The 20671-nt window shown below is 28.4% G+C and overlaps 1 protein-coding gene across 2 annotated transcripts in view; it reads left to right on the forward strand.

Annotated features, from left to right (window-relative positions):
* LOC129963092 (atrial natriuretic peptide receptor 1-like) overlaps positions 1-20671 on the forward strand; it is a 110509-nt gene that overhangs the window by 22285 nt on the left and 67553 nt on the right. Inside the window, exon 1 of one of the 2 annotated variants that reach the window (XM_056077144.1) lies at positions 19737-19842. The exons of the other annotated variant lie outside the window; for it this stretch is intronic. Coding sequence (XP_055933119.1) covers positions 19818-19842 — 25 coding nt within the window. The 5' untranslated portion in view covers positions 19737-19817. Of the gene's footprint in view, positions 1-19736; positions 19843-20671 lie in introns of those variants that run through there. 2 annotated transcript variants of the gene reach the window in all.

Here is a 20671-nt window from a genome sequence, read left to right on the forward strand (position 1 = left end):
ACTGTTCGGGCATATAGACCATATTAAAATTCATCTATCTAATTTAATATATTTTCTATTTCTTATGTTAAAATATTCATGAATAGATTGATATATAGACAGTCGAACATTTGGGGAATTTGGCCTAAATTATTCTGCATGTTTGAAAATATAATGTTAAAACCATTCATTTAACTTTCATTTAAATATCTTGCTTCGTTTCACTTCACTGTTTAAATGTATAAAGATGAACACATAGAGTAATTTACAGAAGATAGACCTCATCCGAACTGAAGATATATCTTACATTTTGATATAAAGACTGCATATCAAACTTCACTTACTTTGTTAACGGTGTCTTGGAGATTTATCAAAATGCTTTCAATATAATTATGTGTTAGAAAATTTTAGAAATAAAATGTACATTCTTTGGCATACAATTTTAGAAATTATTAGGAATTGAACGTAAAATATTTGTAATACAATATTTAGGAAATTTTATGAACTAAACGTAAATTATTTACAATATAATGTTCGCTAAATATAACAATATTAAAATCTTAATGTTAATATTTCACAACCAGAATGAATCTAAAAAACGGAAAGTATAAACATCTAGAAATATGCATATGTATTCCTAGAACTTCTTGAAGAAAATTCCATATAATAAAATCTCTTTATTAGAAAAGTTAAATGCAGAGAAAAGCAAGTCCAGTAAACCATAAGAAGAAAATAAATAGTTGTAATTTGGCGTATGTTTGAAGGTAACATGTGAGTTGCATTTAAGTTTTTTTTTAAAAGAAGTCTTTTTAATACATTTTAAGATGATCTGAAGACGGAGTTAGAGAAATTCGCAATTTTAGAGCTTTTTGAAATAGGTTGAACGAAGTTTATAGCGAAGAAAGAGTTTTATTACGAAAACAAAGAAATGCCTCGATTTTTGAAGTAGAAAATGTGAATCTTTTCATAAAAAGTTGCCTTTTTTTATTCGGCATAGATGTTTAGTTATAAAGTTAGTTATTTTAAGTCACAGAATAAAATAATGATAGTTTAAAAAAACTAGGAATGATTTAAAACAAAAATCTTATAATAATATTTTTAATATTCATGCCAGTTCATAAAAAAAGTTGAATGCTGAATTTTAATTTTTAAATTAATGATAAAATTAATTTCTAGAAAAAGCCAAGATGTTTTATTTGCTCAGAAAAATCCATAAATTTTATTTATATTTCAATCCTGAATCTTTGACTATCTTCAAATAAATTAATTTAAAAATATCTTTTCATAAAATGACAAAAAAAAATTACGATCAATTCAAATTTTATAAACAGATCGCAAAGGCAAAAAAGATTGTATTATAACTGAATGAAATCCAATTGCTATCATTTTCAGCACATAAGTATATTTTTATTTTTATTTTGTGACAGTAAATGGTTCCTTAAACAGCTGAAGATGACATAAATTGCTTATGAATAAATTGCTTTCCCATTTGGGGTAAATGTGTAGTAAAATTTATTTTGTTAAGTTTTTTTTTTATGTTGATGCAGATTTTATTCATTTTTGTGCTCGATGGTTCTTGTAAAATTGCCATTTATAGTTAATATGACATTTCTATTTTCTTAATTTTTTTACACTGATATCGGAAGTTTTCATTTATCCTTATTCTGAATACTATGCGTAAAATTACTATTTACAGTAAATACAAGATTTCTGTTTAATTTGTTTCTTATGTTGATATTCGTGGTTTTCATTTATTCTTGCATTGAACGTTTCATCTTAAGTTGCAATTCATGACAGAAAATAAATTTCTGTCTTGTTTGTATCCTAGGCTGGCATTCGCAATTTTCGTTTATCTTTATACTTGACAAAGATTAATATTTGAACCGCCTTTATAAAATTATTTAAAACGATGTAATAACGTCAATATTTTCAAGTTATAATGTAATATATAGTTATATGGTTTTCAGTTATAGCATTTTCAAGTTCAATAATTTTATTAAATTATTTTCTTAATATAATTTGTTGAAGAAAACTTTTTAACTAAACAAATATAGATTAAATAATTAAAACTTTCAATTTATTCTACTTAAAGATTTTGTAGTGAAAGCTTATGTCAGTTAACAGCTACGCTACCCGAGCAATTGCTTTTGTATTATTGTCATGTTACTGGGATGCGAACCATAAGGTCCCAGGTTCTATACTCGCTCATCGTCATCCGTCACATTGGTGACCCGGACGTGATCCTTCCACCTTCGTAGAGCTGTTGTGGCGTCATCTACCCACAGCAAACCGAAAGCCGTCAGACTCACTTGACGCAGCAACAGCAACCATACACACTCGCCATAGCGTTTGGCAATACTCCAATGGGTACAGGAGCATTAGAATCAATAGCTAATTCCTCACCACACAACAGACATATCGTTCGACTCACTGGAGGGAGAGTCTGTAGTGAAAGCTTATAAGCCAGTTAACAGCTACGCTACACGAGCAATTGCTTTAGTATTGTGGTCGTGCTACTGGGCTGCGAACCATAAGGTACCAGGTTCTATCCTCGCTCATCGCAATCCGCCACAATTGCATTCAAATTATTATTTTTTCATTCATTCCAGACAATTTTAGAGATTTATGTAATTTTCAAGAAAATATAAAAATAAATTATGCAGTGCAATAAAGTACTTCAGTTAAAATTTTTCAAGGGCAATATATTAAAAATTCATCTTTTCAATTCGAGTTTCTTCTTAAGGTAGCCTAATCAGTAACAAAAATAATGTATGTAATATAACAATGAAAAAGTTCAATCCAAATAAGAAAAGAGATAAAGCCAAGATCACCCTGAATGGATTCTGAAATAAATTCTTATTCCTCCCAATCAATGACGATCCCGATTCATAGTTTTAATTTCTAATTTTTTATATATGAAGTATACGAATATGAAGAATTTTACGAATATTCACTCTTCAAACACCCCTGATTGAGGGAAAAAAACCCTTTTTGTAATTATGACTATTTGTCTGTAAACACGATAACTCAAAAACACTTTGAATTAGAGTATGAAATTTGGTATCTGAACTTTATATCAAATATGTAAAATCCTTTCAGATTTTGAACGAAATCCATTCAGAAGTCTGTTTATGCGGGTGTAAGAGAACAAGAGAATGCTATAACTACAAAACTTAAAAAGTTTGATACTTAAAATTTGGTTCACAAGTTTAGAATCTAAAACATAGATACTTATCAAATTTAGAGATACCAACGATTTGGCCGTCTGTCTACTTTCATATTCATGTAAAAGTGGTATCTCAAAAACGCATTGATTTAAATAAATTGACTTAATTGATAATAAATTGACTTTATTGATAATAAATGGACTTAATAATTTGGTATGTGACCTTATAAATACAATTATAAATATGTGTCACATTTTGGTTTCAATCGGTTGAAAAGTTTTCCAAAATGCATTATCGACTTTTTGGTAGTGTATTTACCCCTTGTCAGCCTTTAATCTCCAAAGATCAATATCTGATAGCTTCTTTTGTAACTATTGTTCTCCAATGGCATTGCGCTTAACTCTCATGTTCTACTTTTTTTACTATATTACGAAGTATGTATCTGTCATGTGAGTTTCTATGAAAATAGAAATCTCATCATTTGTGGCGTTCGCTATCTTAACGCAATTTTTACAATTTTATGCGGGGAGGGGAAAAATCCTCTATTAGAGAATGAAATGAACGGGAGAAACCACTTCCGCTCTTTTATTTACAGAAGCTGAAGGCGAACGTTTAAGAAAGAGAAAAAGCAATTTATAATTCTTGCTTTTTAACATTGCAAAATACAAAATTTCGCCTTAGAATGCTTTCGCAATCACGAAACAATGCAAATCATTCTCATTGTTTTAAAATAAAGAGAGCATTGGAAAAATTTTCTTTCATTTACTTTCGCATAGAAAGATCTAATTACCATAATAATAATAATAATAATAAAACTAATATTAAAAGCTCAAAAATATCTTTTGGATAAACATTGCTTTCGAAAACGTAATGATAATATATAGCTAAAACAGAAACACATTCATACTTAATGCAATTCTTATTTATTTGTTGCCTACATAATTCAAATATATCTGCATTTAAAAACAAATTTAATATTCCGTAAAATTCATTGCTCTTATTTTCAACTGTTATATCTAATCCCCGTTCTTAATTTGTCAAGGATAACATTATCTTGTTATAAATGTTTACAGCTTGCTTAAAATATTATTTAATCATACATTCTACAACTGGCTGCGAAAGCTACATGTTTAGATGAGGGAAACGAAAAAGGTAGATACTTCTGGAAGATGTGAATTACTTTAAATTTGATAATTCGTGACTTTAACTTGTCAGGGTTGCTTCCCGTTATACTTAATTTCCAGGAGAGCATGAGCGGTGTTCCTGTTAAAGACCAGGTTGTTAGAAATTGAGATATCAAATTATCAGTTAAAGAGATTTTGCACAAATTGCAAGGCAACTTTGTGATTATTGTTCTGTATGTTGTTACTGTCTCGTATATAACATATAGAAGAAGTATTGTAATCGTCAAAAAAGTTGAATCCGAGATTTTGACTAATATACGCGTTTTTGATCATTTCAATATGAAAAACACATTTCTGGCGTTATGCTTGTCTGTCTGTTGGATTGTCTGCGAGCAAGAAAACTCAAAAATTCTCGGAATTTGAAATTCGGCTGAAATTCGGCATACGGAATTACGATCAAATTTTAGATTTTTGTCAAGTCTTCTACAAAATCCATTCACAGGATATCTGCCTTTCTGTTCGAATACAAACGAATTCGATAATTGCAAAATCCGAAATGCTAGATATATAAAATATAAATAAGGTTCGACATTAAATGAAACCTGTCTAACAGTTGACCATCTGTTTTTATGTAAACTTAATATTTCATAAACGAATTACTTAAATCAAATGAAATTTGGCATGTTATCTTGAGACTACAACTGTAGTTTTGAGTCAATTTTTGTCAGTTTGCCCGCAAAAAAGGCATTGAAAATAATTATTCGCATTGTAGATTGCGTAAGAATGCTAGATTCACGCCAAAGATCTGTATTACTATCGTTTACCAATGCCATGCAAGGTATTCGCTACCTTGTCCAAGGGCTATAGTTTTATTCGGAAAAGACCTATAGTGGAGAATATGCATTAATTTTAGTATCAATAAATAAGGACCAATTCCACCTCTTTTTGTTATATTTTAGCAATTTTTTAGTCTGATTATAAAAATAGAATTTACAGTTTTATAATATTTTTCATTGTAATGATTTCTTTTTTCCTTTTTTTGCTTCCTACTTTTTTTTTTCTACTAATGATGGAAAAAAACGCAGAGAGTTTTATTCGTTCATTCTGCTATAAAAACCGGGAGTTGTCTATCTGTAGCTTTATTGCATACATATCCATTTATAAAGGCGTTTCTTGTCCTTTAATATGAAATTAAGAACTTTGGATGAGGCTGAAAAGAGCTTACATGACGTTAGGCAATAGTAGATACGGAATATTGACTTCTACTGAGAATCTGGTATTTTTATTGAATCTATCTTGTAATCATTGGACATTAATTTATCACTGGCATGCAGTTTATAGCACAAAATAGAATTTGTACTTTAGATGTCTTTTTGCTGACTTATTGATATCAAAATTGGGCCTAGAACTACAGTTGTAATCACATACGAAATCTTAATTGTTTTTAAGTTATTGTATTTATATGCAAGCGAAATTGATAAAGGTCAACTGTTCAAAGATTTGGCTCACAATTCGTTAAAAATCTGCATTTTAGATACTAAATTTGCGTAACGAATTTTATTTATTTAACTCTTTAATTTTACCTTATACATTTTACTTGGACTATCAGACTGAGAGAATTCCTTTGAATAGATATAAATCCACAAACATCGTGTAAAGTTTAGATACCCAATTTCATTTATCTAGATCTAAGCGTTGTTGAGTTATCATGTTCACAAACAGGCAATCATAATTCCAAAAATGAGTTTCTCTATTTCAGGAAAGGCGATTTCTTGTCAAAAGCTGGAGTTTTAATTGCGATTAAAATACTTTCTCTTTTTATATTTTGTCTATGAGAAAGAAAAAAATAAATCTTGCACAAGATTTTCCTTTTTTTTTCTTGATTTTGTTGCTTAACAGTAAATCTCGATGCAAAATTTAGCATATTATTAGAATTTAAAAGATTCTTATTGCCTTAGGTTTCATGTTTAGATTTATAAATATTAAGCAATCATTTTTAAATCATATATTGATTTTAAAATGATTCTCGAAATCTGAATGCTGCTTAAAATGGGAGATAATTATTATAAAGTATGTGAGAGAAAGGCTTGTAAATTTTGGTACTTTTGTAGAACTGCAACCATAATAAATTGTCAAATTCCATTTCATTGTCTAGTACTTTCACCGATAAAAGAGTCACCAAATTTTGGCATATATTTGCTTTAATGTTACTACTGTTATTAATTTTTTTTTTCAAAAAGTGTAGGGGGCCAATGAAATTTAGTTTCATCTCTGACAAGTAAATGTAATTACAAAAGTGCAAAAGTATTTATCTTAATTATATCAGACAAAATTGGAAATTCAACAACATATCTAAACATATAATAATTTTGCTGAATTCTGATGAAAACGAATCTAAATGTTATTTCTTGAGTAAAATATAACAATAAGAAAGGTTATGAGCTGTAGATAAAACAACTTTAAACCTTTTCTGAAAAAAGAATTTCTCAAATAAATTCAGTATGCTCTGTTTTCTTAAAGATATCCTCAGGATATTTTAAAGATCCAATCTCATCATTTATATTGAACCAAAAATTGGTGCTAAAATAAATGTTGTTTAAACAGCATGTGAGAAAATTTCTAGACAATTTGGTGATCTATTTTAAAGAAACTTTTATTTAATTCGCCTTTTTTATGCTTGTCAAGATAAAGTTCCGCAATCGATTTTTCACTACATCCCTAGTGTTCTAGAATTTTGAAATTTTATATTTTTTTTGTAAGTTGGGAAACATTTAATTATTTTAATACATTCAGAATTCAATTATCAGTTAATGCACAAATTTAACTAATTTTTTTTTTTAATTCTATAGTCATAGCACCATCTGGTATAGAATTTGAGAAAAATTTATACCATGATCGATAGTATTTATATAAGTAGGAATTACTCTTAGTCTATTAATAAATTTTGTTTTTAAAAGTTTTTTTAAAATTAAATTTAGTCTGTTTCATTTGATCTAAAATTAGAATTTAAAATTCTCAATAACCTGATTTGTGTTTTTCTCAGAATTTAATCTTTTCATTCTTCTGATCTATCCTAAAATTAGAAATTACAACTCTCAGTAAGCTAATTTGTGTTTTTCTGAGAAAATTTTTTTTTTTTTCATTTTTTTTTATCTTTCTTTTATAGCCAAAGAAAAATGTAAATATCGTTAGTTTGATTAGTTTCTCATATTATTATAAAATTAAATTAGAAAATATTTTAAGAAAAGATTTTAAACTCTTATGTTTTTTAAAGAGCAACGAGAAACTTACATAAATTCTGTCAAATTTAATTCAAATACTGCGCAATGCGTTTTAAATTCCAAACAAAATATTTATTAGTGGTCAGTAAAAATTATATATATTTTTAAAATTAAAATCTGTAAAACGCATTATGAAAGCAATTCTTTTTATAATATGATTCATAATTATGATCAGTTATATAACATCAAGCGTTAATTCTATTGTACCATAATTTTTTGTTATTTCATTATGTAAAAATAATACATCCGGATTATTGAAAATCAGCATTAGCATGGATTTTTGGGTTTTAGTATACTCATTAAAGGAAAATGAAAAATATTGAAATTGAAAAAATTCAACTGATTTGTCTAATGGAGCTTAATTGGAAATTACTGTTTCAGATAGCTATAAAATTTTGATTAAAGTTTTTTGTTATATACTTGTGTTTTCTCAAACAGATGAATTTCATTTATTTGAATAAATATCATTTGTGACTTTATTGGGCTTGATTGCTTCATGATTTTTACATATTACATTACATATTGTTAAACTACTCAGCATGTGTAACTGGGCCGAGATAACCTGGTTGGTAGGGCGTTGGATTCGCGTCCCTTGTGTTGCGAGTTCGAATCCCGCCGGCCGTAGACCCCTTGTGTGTGTGTGTGTGTGTGGTGACTGGTGTACGTATAAATCTGTCGTGGTCACAAAGTCCTCCATGTCGAGAGCAATGCCACTGGGGGTACGAGATCAGGGATGATCGTTCTCTGATTTAGGTCTAAATTACGATTTGTGAATGAGTGAATGAAATGCATGAATGAAGTCCGCCTTGTAAAAAGGGTTGTGACATGTGTGTAGCTAAGTTGCACTCTTAGGCCTAGATGACTTTCCTGAAAAACAAGAGATGCACCCTTGGTTTAAAATCACTGACTTCTAAAGTCAGTCGGCATGTCTATAATAAGTGCCATTAGAAACAGCAACATTTGTAACTACAACCATATTTTAAATTTCTTTAGAAATTAGTTTTCAATGAGAGTACTTTGCTTTAAAATTTAATAATAATACTCAAAAACATTTGTTAACATTTTGTCTTAATAACGCATTTTTATAACTGATGAATTCATATATCGTGTCTTCAAAAATCATGTTTGAAATTGAAACTTAAATCGCTCCTCCTCATGTGAACAGGATGCGCGATTTAATCAACTGTTGAAGTTGAATTATACAAATGGTGAAAAGTATAAACATTTCCTATTTTGAATTCTTTTGCAAAGATGATTTATAAATCTAAAGAAAATCATTTGTGATCATATAAATAATCTAAAAATTTGAAGTTTCTCTAAAAGTGGAAGTAATTTGCTATAAACTGACATGGTAATTAATTTGTGCTGTAAAGATACCTTTAAATCATTTGTTAGGAATATATTTGCAATCTTTCGATTCTAATTTATCATATCTATACCAGACAGGTTCGGAAATCTATCAGTTAGGCTGCATGTCTAAAAGATATTAAAATTTCACTAGACTCTTCTGCTAAATATGCATATAAATTTCATTTTCTCGGCCTTATAATAAAAATATTCATAGGAACAGTAAATAATCTTTTTAAAGGTTTTCTTGAAAATTCTTTTCCAAAACTGCAGATATTTGAGAATAGTTACTCGCTATACTGTGCAGATATATTTTTGAAGAAACATATTCGAAATAAATGATTTTAAGGATTTTAGAAAACTTTTGTTATGCGGAATAAATATTTAAAGAAGAATCAAAACTAATCTTATTTTATGAAGAATCAAAACTAATGCCAAAATACTAACTTTAAGATTTTTATTATATTTTTTATTTATAAAAGTGTGTATCTAAGCATTTCAAAATTCTTAGTTTCAATGCATTTTAAAATGCTTTATCAGAAAAGAGTTATTATATTACACTTTCAGAAAATATTTATCTCTCTTATATTTAGGTTTAGGAATATATTTAAAATCGTTTGACTTACATTTATCATATCAGACAGGATTTAAAAACCATCAGTTTAGGTTTCATATCTTACTGATACAATAACTTCATTGAACTCCTCTATTGAAGATCTCGTTTCTTTTTTAGTCTGATAATAAAAATATTTACAGAGTTAGGTAAAGAATACTTTAGATATATTCTCAAAAACGGTTTTCCAATAATTCATTCTTATAAGAATATTTTATCTCTATTCAGTGCAAATATATTTTCTAAGAAATATTTTCGAATTCTTTTTAAGTATCGAAGTGCTGCTTTATGAAAGATATAAAATGAAACTGAATTCTTATCTTTTTTCATGATTTTATTTTCTCATTTGCGACTCGTCTTTAGAGACCTTAATTATAGTTGATAAAAATTCCAATTAATTTTTTTTTTACTTAGTTTTAAAAACCTTCTTCAGCAAAATATTTGTAATTTTATAGTTTTATATACATATAAACCATACTATTCTAGAATTCTTGTATCATTCTGCTCGTTATGTTTAGCATTTCCCTATCATTTCTGTTTATATCTTTATGCAACTAATTATATGACAGGAAACAGCAACAACGTTTCAAAAAGAGCGCATTTAAAAAATGTTTTGTCATGACTTAAATCTGAAGAAAAAACTTATTTGAAAGAGAAATACATTTACAAAATACTTTATTAAAAACTTTATAATGAAATCTACCTAAGAATGTAAAACTGACTCGAATCTTCGTACCTCATTTCTCATTATTGTAAAAAAAAAAAAAAAAAAAAAAAATCTAAGTTGAAAATATTAGTAGCAACAATAAAACCGATTCGAATTTTTCTTCAACAATAGCTTGTTGGGTCAACTCTCTTGTTGTAATATACATTTAAAATATTTTTAAAATTAATTAAAAATTAAAAATATTATGCGACAAAAAACTGACGTCAAAAAACATATAGTTTTTAATTTTAAGATACTTTAGAATCATTTTTATGTTATAATGTTTTTAGAAATTTTCGTAAAAACCCCAAAATTTTTAATTTATCAAAATTTTTATAAAAAAATCGCTATATATATATATATATATATATATATATATATATATATATACTTTGAGATGAGTGTACTTTTTTAAAACTGTTAATATGGTATAATTATAAGTAATGTTTTTAAAACTAAGGATATCAAAGAAAAACCATTTTAAATTAGAAATGGATAATTCTCTACACATTGTACTCAAATTAAAGTATAATTTCTAATAACTGCAAAACAAAGTATATATTTTTCATGCTAATTCGTTGTAACCTTTTGTTAAATTAAAAAAAAATCCTTCTTATTTGACTTGGTTTTTATGAAAGGTTGATTTGGAAATAACTAATACTATTTCTTTATTTGTAAATCTCAATTAAAATGCCGGATACCAACTTGTAGTCATAAAAGTAAGCAAGATTAAATTAAAAAAATTTCCAAAAACCAATCTTCTCAGATTAGAATTGGTCTTAAGGCTTCAATGTCATTTTGTTCCAGTATCGGAGTTATGATTCAGTTTCGCCTAATTTGTAATGAGTTATATCAGGAGTAAAAATAAATCCTAGAACGCAAATGAAAGACCCATAATTAGGGAGAAGGGATTTTCTATTGGTGAAAATAATCTAGAATACCTTAAGTACGAGTTTAGCTTTATTTCTTGTACTTGGGGATAGGTTTAAAATAGAATACTTTTATTCAATTTATTAGAGCTTTCTTTTTTATTTGCTAGATTTATAAAGAGGAAGAAAAAAATATTGCAGCATTTATTTGTTTAAAATATAAAATTTAAAGAAAAATGTTAAAATGGTGGAGTTCAATTCGCTACCATAGAAGAAAACAACATCAAATTTACAAAAATTTGTAAAATTCACTTCTTTTCATATACACTTACAAATTTTATTAGCCTAACTTCCAAAATAAGTAAATTAGAAAAAAATGTACAAATTCTACGAATTAAAATTATTAAAAAGTCTTATTTAACTGTCACAAATGATTTGATTAAGACTTAAATAAGGATCCTATTTGTTTCATTATGTTTACTTTGTTATTAGAATTATTTAAAAACATAAAACTCTATTTAAAGGATATTGTGATCAAACTTAGATGTTGTGCAGTCATAAGTTATAATAAATAAATAAATAAAAGAATTTGAATTTTTCTCTAAATTAACAAAATACCAAAACATTTAAATAAATAATTGATATATTATTTAATTACAAATGCTTTGAAATGTGAGATTAAATGGGTCATTAGTTTTTGATTAAAATTATTGAAAGGGAGGTTTCATAATGTGCAATACTTTAGGATGTAAAATGCTTAAATCCTCCATTGAGTGGTCTGCCTTTATTTCATTTGTGTTTTTCTTGAAGGAAAACAAGAAAAACTACCAACAACCAACCCGAGAGTAATCCAACAATGTATCGAATCAATTATAAACAAATATAAGTGGAAAAGAATTAAAAGATGGAATATGACATTTTTCTTATGTATGGTATCCTGAATCACCCTACGATTTTAACCCTTGCACAATGGATCATATCATTTCTTAAAATATGCTTGATTTCAGTAGTTTTTAAGTTAAGGTTTAGAAACGTGTCTCTTCAGATCCAATTTATCTCACTCTTTTCATCAGATAAAACAGCTTCCAATTTGTTCTGTCTTATAAAAAGCTCATTTAAGAAACAATAGGTACTCTGTTCGTGCATCGAGATTGGTTTTGTTTCCTGCGAATAAAAAACAAATTTCTCTCAGCGCGTGGAAAACACGCATAAATCCCTCTTACCTATTTATAGCAATCTCTCCCCGCTTCTGCTTCATTACCAGCAAGGGGTGCAGAAAGCTCGGACTAAAAATAAAAGCGAGTATATTCCTGACAAGAAAAATAAGCGTTCTTGTTTTATGAAATGTAAAAAGCAAGTAACAACAACATTGGATGGAAAAGTTGCACTTAGATTCTCTTAAAATGTTTTGGCTTGTTAAGCGAAGGTATGTAACATTTCAGCCAGCTTTCACTAGCCTAAGAATTTGTGAACTAGCCAAAGATCTATGCTTATCTGTACTAAGTTATAAAAAGATTTCATTTGATTTTGTAACACTCGTTTCCTGTTTAAATCTATAGGAGGATTGATGGCAACAGGAATCTTTAATTTAAATCATGGTAAACGACAGCGATTACATACAGGATCTGCCAACTCATGTTTTTGTAAACCCTTACATATTTAACAATTTCATATCACGTACTGGATATTCGGTGAAATCGAACTTGCCAAACATCTGTACACCTCAGTAGCGAATATAAAATGATTTCATTAGATTTTAGTAACACTCGTTTCCTGTAATCTATAAAAGAATTGATGGCAGCGGAATACTTGAATTGAAATCATGGTTAAATAACGAAGATTATATATAGGATCTGTCAACTCACGCTCTTGTTGTGTTTTCAATACTTACATGTGCTCCTACAATTCAACAACATGCAGTGTTTTCAACCATTACATGTGTTAAACAATTTCACCGCACGTATTGCATATTCGGTGAAATCGAACTAGCCAAACTAACTTAACTAACTATATATTTCAGAGGGGATACAAAAAGAATTCATTTGAATTTGTAACACTCGTTTCCTGTTTAAATCTATCAAAATATTGATGGAAGTAGAATTCTTTAATTTAAACCACAGTTAAATAACGAAAATTATATGCAGGATCTGTTAACTCACGTATTTGTTGTGTTCTCAAGCCTAACATGTGCCCCTTCATCAATAACAATTTCATCAGACGTATTAGATATTCTGTGAAATCGAACTAAATAAACATGTACGCACCTCAGAGGTGATATAAAAAGATTTCATTAGATTTTTTTAACATTCGTTTCCTGTTTAAGTCTATGAGAGGACTGGTGGCAGCATACTTCTTTAATTTAAATCATGGTTAAATGACAAAGGTTATATATATAATCTACTAACTCACATACCTGTTGTGTTCTTAACCACAAGATATGTACCTATATATTTAACAGTTTCATCAGTTTTTGAAAATTCAATGAAATCGACATTCCAGCTCGTTTGATCTGGAGACATTGTTGACTACCGAGAAGGTAGGGAGAGAGGTCACTTACAATATTTGAATAAGAGGAGGTTTTTCCATCTTCCCATTTTTAACTAGAATAAAGGATTAGTAACACTATAAATATATTATGCCCATATAAAAGAATTTTTAAGGTGCTGGTTTTTAATTGCAGTGGTTGATAATATTCTTGTCAAACCCACTTAGAGAGGAAATGGTGCAAACTCTCTTATGGATATCTATCGGTTTGGTATAAGAAAAGGCGGGGAGGGATTAGAGTGACTGGTATCCTGGAGCCCAACATGATATTTATTTATCACATGGCCCTACTAGGCTGTTGATGGCTTTGAAACATAAAACAATATGTGGTATTGCAAGTATTTTATGCTGTTCTTAAACGTCTTGAATTTATTATAAACTTTTTATCATTATCACTTCCATTGCATTATCTCAATAATACGTTTCTACCGTCATTATTGTTTTTAATTAAGTAGAATTAGAGTGAAGAATATTGTCAAACCAGCAGAGTGCCGGTTCGGTGGAAATCTTTCAAAGGATGGGAAATAGAAAAAAAAAAGATATTCTATAAATAACTAAGGCAATTTGCCTCCTTCCTTCCGCTCGGCAACCCCGATCTTGTCCGATACTGTAAGCGATGTTCGTCAATTCCAGTTAGCAAGTTTTTAAATTCCAATGGCTATTCGTTCAATGCTGGAACTTTCTAATCTTTCCATGCATGATGACGACATATATTTGTCGATCGGTCTACTTCCGATTCAAAACGCAAAGCCCCAAATTGAGGACATTATTTGCATATATCTCTAATATCTAAATACTGAATCAATTTTTCACATTTTGCCACCAACTAAACAGCTTCACAATCAGTTTTTGTTTTCAAATTGCCAGATTCTCGCTCGGTCTTTTTTCGCATTTTTTCTTCATTTGATATAGCTGGACACCCCATTACTATTTTTCAAAACAATGCAGGGTTAACATGTGTACTGCTTAGATATTCATTCAGATAATTGTTAGCATAGAGATGCAAAATTTCCGTTACTCGCAAACGGTGAACATACCGGAAAGCTATTTATTAATGTTGCCACAAACGGTGAGTCTAAAAGTAGAATTAAGAAATAAAATTGTTTTAAACTCATTTGCTGTTTATTCGGAGTTAATTAGTTTTACCTTTCTTGTTTGCCACTATTCCTCAGTCAAGTATAATATAAATATTTACTACGACATATTAATAATTTTCATTAAATATTTCAAACAGTACTGGCAAAACAAACCTCAAATGTCCTGGATCAAGTGACTCGCTATTTAACAATCACAAAGCGAATAATACGCAATATTTACATATTTTTTTATGTAATAAATAGACATAATGTTTAGTAATATTATACTATGGATGGAATATTGTTCGGTTTTTAATAAAATATTCAAAAATTAAAATTAAAATTATTTTTATTTGGTTATACAACATGCCCTATTTCATATATTTTTTTCACAGGAACTCTAGATATAAAAATGTCATGCAAATTAATCCATTTGTTAAATATTTTTCGATGACAACCTATTATTAAATAATGGTGAAGTCGGCTTCATTCACCATATATTTTTAATTAAATGATGAGATAAATCTAGCTTAGCTTAATCAAAATTATTCTATCTATTTTGAATGAGCATACCTACATGTTTTAGGAGTATTTATTATTTAGGAGATATAATTCCACCATATTTTTAGTCTAATAGGCTTAGTTTAAATGCGAATAAGTTTTTATGTAATTCCCCCTCTTTTTGGATTTATTTAAACGAGTTATTCCTTCCTTTAAAGGATTCGAGTTGAATAAATTCCTAAAGCAAATGTGGAAAACATGTGTTAACATTTATTAACATTTTTTCAGTCTTCTAAAGTAATGTTGAAACATGCAATCATATACGCATGCTGAGTTATACTTTGGAAATCTATTACAATCGTGGTTCAAAAGCTAATTACTAATCATTACAAACAGGTATCTAATTCCAATTTGAAAATCTTTATCTACATAAAGAAACATATTTTATATTATTTCAGACTGGTATTTTAATTATTTTCAATTTTAACTTCGAACAAACAATTGCACTAAAAATTTTTACGAGCTTGTCAAGTAGTAATATTTAGAAATATATCAGATATATTTTTAAAAAAGTGTTTCAATATATGCGACCTCAAGTGACCGAAATATGGAGCTTTGTATTTCACTATTTTTCACTGATTTATTACATTCCGGGTGGCATAATTTATGTACAAGAAGCGATGATGAAACTGATGTCCTTTCACATCGCGATACAAAAGCAAAAGAGACCGAAATTTTCCCTTCGGTGAATTATACAATATTTTGATGGGAATTTCTTTGAAACGCGTCGATTTTGGATGGAAAAATCTAGGTATCTTTAAAAGAATATGTTAAGCATGAAGGATTTTTATCACTTCACTTGGAGCGTGAGAACCTGATAATTACAGCAGTTTTACAGACCTCGTATAGGTTTAATTAAATAAAAAAGGTGGGATCAGGAAATAATAGACCATTTTAGAATAAAGTGAATAAAATTAATGGTATAATTAAGACAAAAAATAGGAAATCAATTAAGTTGTAAATTAGATTAAGATATATGATTACACACACACACACACACACACACATATATATATGTATATATTGTAATATCATACTTATAATATTCAAAAAATATTTCCAATTGGAACTGAAGGCCTTAAACAACTTCATAGATTTAAAAACTGTTTCGACAAAACCTGAAAAGAGTAATGTGTACTATTTTATTTCTATGCAATTTGAAAGCTGATTTTAAATTTTAGACAATATTTTATAAATTATAGTCCAATTCTATTGATTTACATCCTTTTTATACTTCAGAGAAGTATACAAAATTTAGATAATTCAGAAAATAATCTCATGTACTAAATCTTAAATAAAAAAAGTCTACATATTTATTGTCATTAATTATTCCTCCCCCAGGTGGTTTTATTCAGCTCGAGAGTGAAAAACGTTTAAAAATTGGACTCCCCCCTAGAAACCGATTGAATACCGCTAGAATTGAGGCAATATAGCATATAATGAATATAAAAACTATATCCATTGTTAAAATAAAACATTCACTTCGGAATAATTTGTTCCCATGACTAATTAATGGTTATTTTTTATGGTATTATCTACTTATTTAAGAACAAAAAGTTTTATTATTTGCTTTTATATTATCAAAAAGTTAATAAAAACATTATAAACATTTATATTTAAAAGAAAAAAACAAGACATAAATTTTTTCTACTAAGCTATTAAACTCATTTTGAAATAAAAACCGCACAAATTTTATAAGTTAAAATATAAACCACATTTTCGTTTGAAAATAATCATTAAGTTTAATATGTTCTATATATAAGTGCTTGTACGTAACTTAACGTACTTTTACGTAAATACAAAACTGTGTCACGAGAAAATAAATAAAGAAAGAGTACAATCAACTCCTTGTCAATACGGGCTTCCATCTTATTTAGACTCTTATTTTTAGGACTCAATGGGAACGGGCTTAAGATAAGCAGTTGTTCGGAAAGTGCATTTTCTACTAATGTACTAAGGAGATATTTAAACTCATTATGTTCCGTGCGTTCTTCCGGCCATTTTAAGATAAATTTTATCTTGAAATGTCCGGAAAGGCGATAGTTTAATGCAGGACCGCTGTTTGCTTTCCTCAAGATAGAATTAAAGAGACGACAATTCTTGGAAAACAGAAATACGTGCACGATTTAATTTTGTCGACGGCTCCGTCATAATCAGACATTTTTTATTTATTTTTTATACTTATCAATATAAATGTATGCGATATCCCAAATTTTTTCTTTATATATATTTTTTGCGAATATTTTAATATATGTCAGGGTAATTTAAATTTAGAACTTTCTGAATTGAATTTTCATTTCCGGAAATAGAGGATAGAATGTAAGAAAGGCACGCCCCGTTCATGCTACTTCAAATGCTGTAATTCTTGATTTATAATTCCATTAGAAAACAAAAATATTAAAACATTAATAGAAATGAAACTACGAAAATAATTTGGATTCGAATATTTCTCTCTTAGGTTAAAGTTAAGAAGTTAAACTAAAGAAGTTAAATTTACAACCCATTTGGCAACCTGCAAAATATTTGACGTTGAACCTCGTTCAGTATCAAATGACGATGGCTACATTATAATTTCCTGTTGATTTTTCAAATATCCAAGCCATATTTTTACTGCAGCTATTTTAGTGAAACCAGACTTTAGATCCATGATCTCTAGGTTGTAATAATAAACATTTCAAAAATTAATATAGTATAGTTAATTCATCACCCTATTTGAAGGCTTGATAAATATGTGAAGTTTGATCTCTTCACTTTGAACTGTATTCAGAAGACAAAGACGAAACTGTAATTGGGTTTTACTTTTTCAAACATCCACACCAGTCATTTTGTGACAAGGTCTTAAACTCAGGATCTAGGAGTTCCGAATTAGAAATTTGATTCCAACTGAGAGCGGCGATGTAAACACTTTGAATTTGCCGGAGACGAATTCTTTCCAGTTCATGTGGACTGAAATGTGTTGAGGTCTCGCTGGTTCAGGTCTGTTCCTCATCATCTGATAGCGGTTCAAAATTACGAGATCCTTTCTAAAATAGACCTCTTGTTTCTTCAAAACTGGACATAACTAAACTAAGGTAAACTAAACACTAAAACAGGTATAAGATTGCCAAACAGTAAAACAGGTATAGTTATATAGGTTAATATAATAGGCTAAACTAATATTAAAATAAGTTTGATATAAACACACTTATATCATATTTATTTTAATGAAACCCGATTTTGGATCCAACGCCTTTCAGAATTTTTATGTTTAAAGTCATTTGCAAACTAACTTTATGTACAATATGGTAATTATTAATGCCCATTTGAAGCTTGGGAACTGTTTGAGGTCTGAAATCATCCTTTTGAATCGTGATCAGATGGTAATGGCGACACCTTAACCGACAATTTTTTTTTCACTCTTATACCGCATCTAGATAAGTGAAATCAGGAGGTAATGGCGACACCTTAACCGACTACTCTTTTTTTTTTCACTCTTATACCGCATCTAGATAAGTGAAATCAGGAGGTAATGGCGACACCTTAACCGACTACTCTTTTTTTTTTCACTCTTATACCGCATCTAGATAAGTGAAATTGGATTTGGAGTCCCGACCCTTCAGGTTAATAACAATAAAAGCCCTTTCAAAACAAAACAAAAATAAATAACACCATTGTTTAGTTATAACAAAAAATTGTTTTTATTGATGTCTGGAACTGCATATATATTTGATGATTGATTCAACTTTTAAATAGTACAACAATTATATATTAAATCATAAATTCGATTAATTATTTATTTAAATTATTATTTTATAGTATAAATTATATGCTCATGCTTCATAACAAAACAATGCATGAAAAAGTTATTTCTTTATTTTTTAAGTTCGGTCGATAAATATCTGCAAAAGTTAAAATTTAATTTAGATGCAATAGATATAAATAACTGGAGGCCGGTTAATATCGAATTTAATACCAATATCTGGAAGACGAAGCTTCGCTTAACATATTTTTTTTCTTTTTGTAAAATTCTGTTTTTTCCGAGAAAATATTTAAATACGAATCACATATTGATTACATGTGGATATTTTTCAACCTTATTTACATATGAACTGTTTATTTAAATTTAAAAAAATATGAACGCATTTAGTTTAATCTGTTACTCGAAACAATCTTTACAGTATTCATTTTACAGTCCATCTATCATTACTTATATTTTTGAACTTACTCTCAGGTTTACCATGGTAAAATCGGGTCCGATATGGCGCTGTATGACGTTATCAGCATACTAGCATATAGGAAAAGGCTCAAGTAGTTAGTTATAAAGAATGTTTTTTATTTTGTGTGTATGAGTGTAAAATCGCGTTTTTCAGGAAAGCACCTATATAGATAAATTAAAAAGCTAAACCTTATTTAAATAAAAAAAAAATTGAACTAAATCTTTAGAGCTGTTTCCTGCATACATGAAATAAATAAATTTATATATATAAAAGAAGTGCTTGTTTAAAGTTATACTTTGGTGTGGCGTGAAAGTTTGGGTGCGGATATTCTAATTCGGATGTTGTGCTTTTCATATGATCGTGGCTTTAAGTTTACCAGGTATGTCATCAAGGTAACCTTCTTATTGTGAATAATTGTACGTATTTTAATAAACTTAACCAAAACTTAGATTTTTAGCTATCTGAAATGCATTCGAGACCATAAACGTGTTCATAATATCGCAACACATATATTTAATTGAAATTTTATAACCTTTATCTACAAATTACTGAGCGAAAATAATGTATATGTAACTAAAATGTTTGGTAATATTCGTTTTTTGCTATCTTTAATTCTGTTAGTAAATAACATTATTATAAATGGTTATTTCATTTTGTTTTATTATAATAATATTATATTTTTTTCTTTTATACTCGGATCCAGCAAATCGGAAATATCATACAATTCAAAAAATTGATTAGTGGAAACTTTTTAGAGAACCTTATAATCTTTTCTTATAATATATTTATTGTATTTTTATATAGAATCTTATCTTTTTCATATAGATATATTCTTCTACATAGAATTGTTGTATTTGTACCATTTTATTCTTTATTGTACTGTGAAAGATCTCGTTAATCATTTGCGCTTCTATGCCCAGTCTGATTGACATTGTGCCAGATGCATCGTTTTCACATTCTTGTTGGATAATAATTATTATAAAAGCTATATAAAAGCAACAACTTTCACTGTAATTTTTAGGATAACTCTAATTATAATAAACCTATAACTGTTTATATGCGCTAAAAGGAATTCTTATGCTGACATATGTATAATAATGTCTCATTACTTTTCGGAGTGCAAAGTGTTAATATTTGAAGCTCTTAATGGATGAGAAATAATAATTTGTCCACTAATTGCTTCTATTTTCCTTAATCAGTATGAGAAA

The sequence above is a fragment of the Argiope bruennichi genome, chromosome 3, assembly GCF_947563725.1.
Source record: "Argiope bruennichi chromosome 3, qqArgBrue1.1, whole genome shotgun sequence".
NCBI lineage: Eukaryota > Metazoa > Arthropoda > Arachnida > Araneae > Araneidae > Argiope > Argiope bruennichi.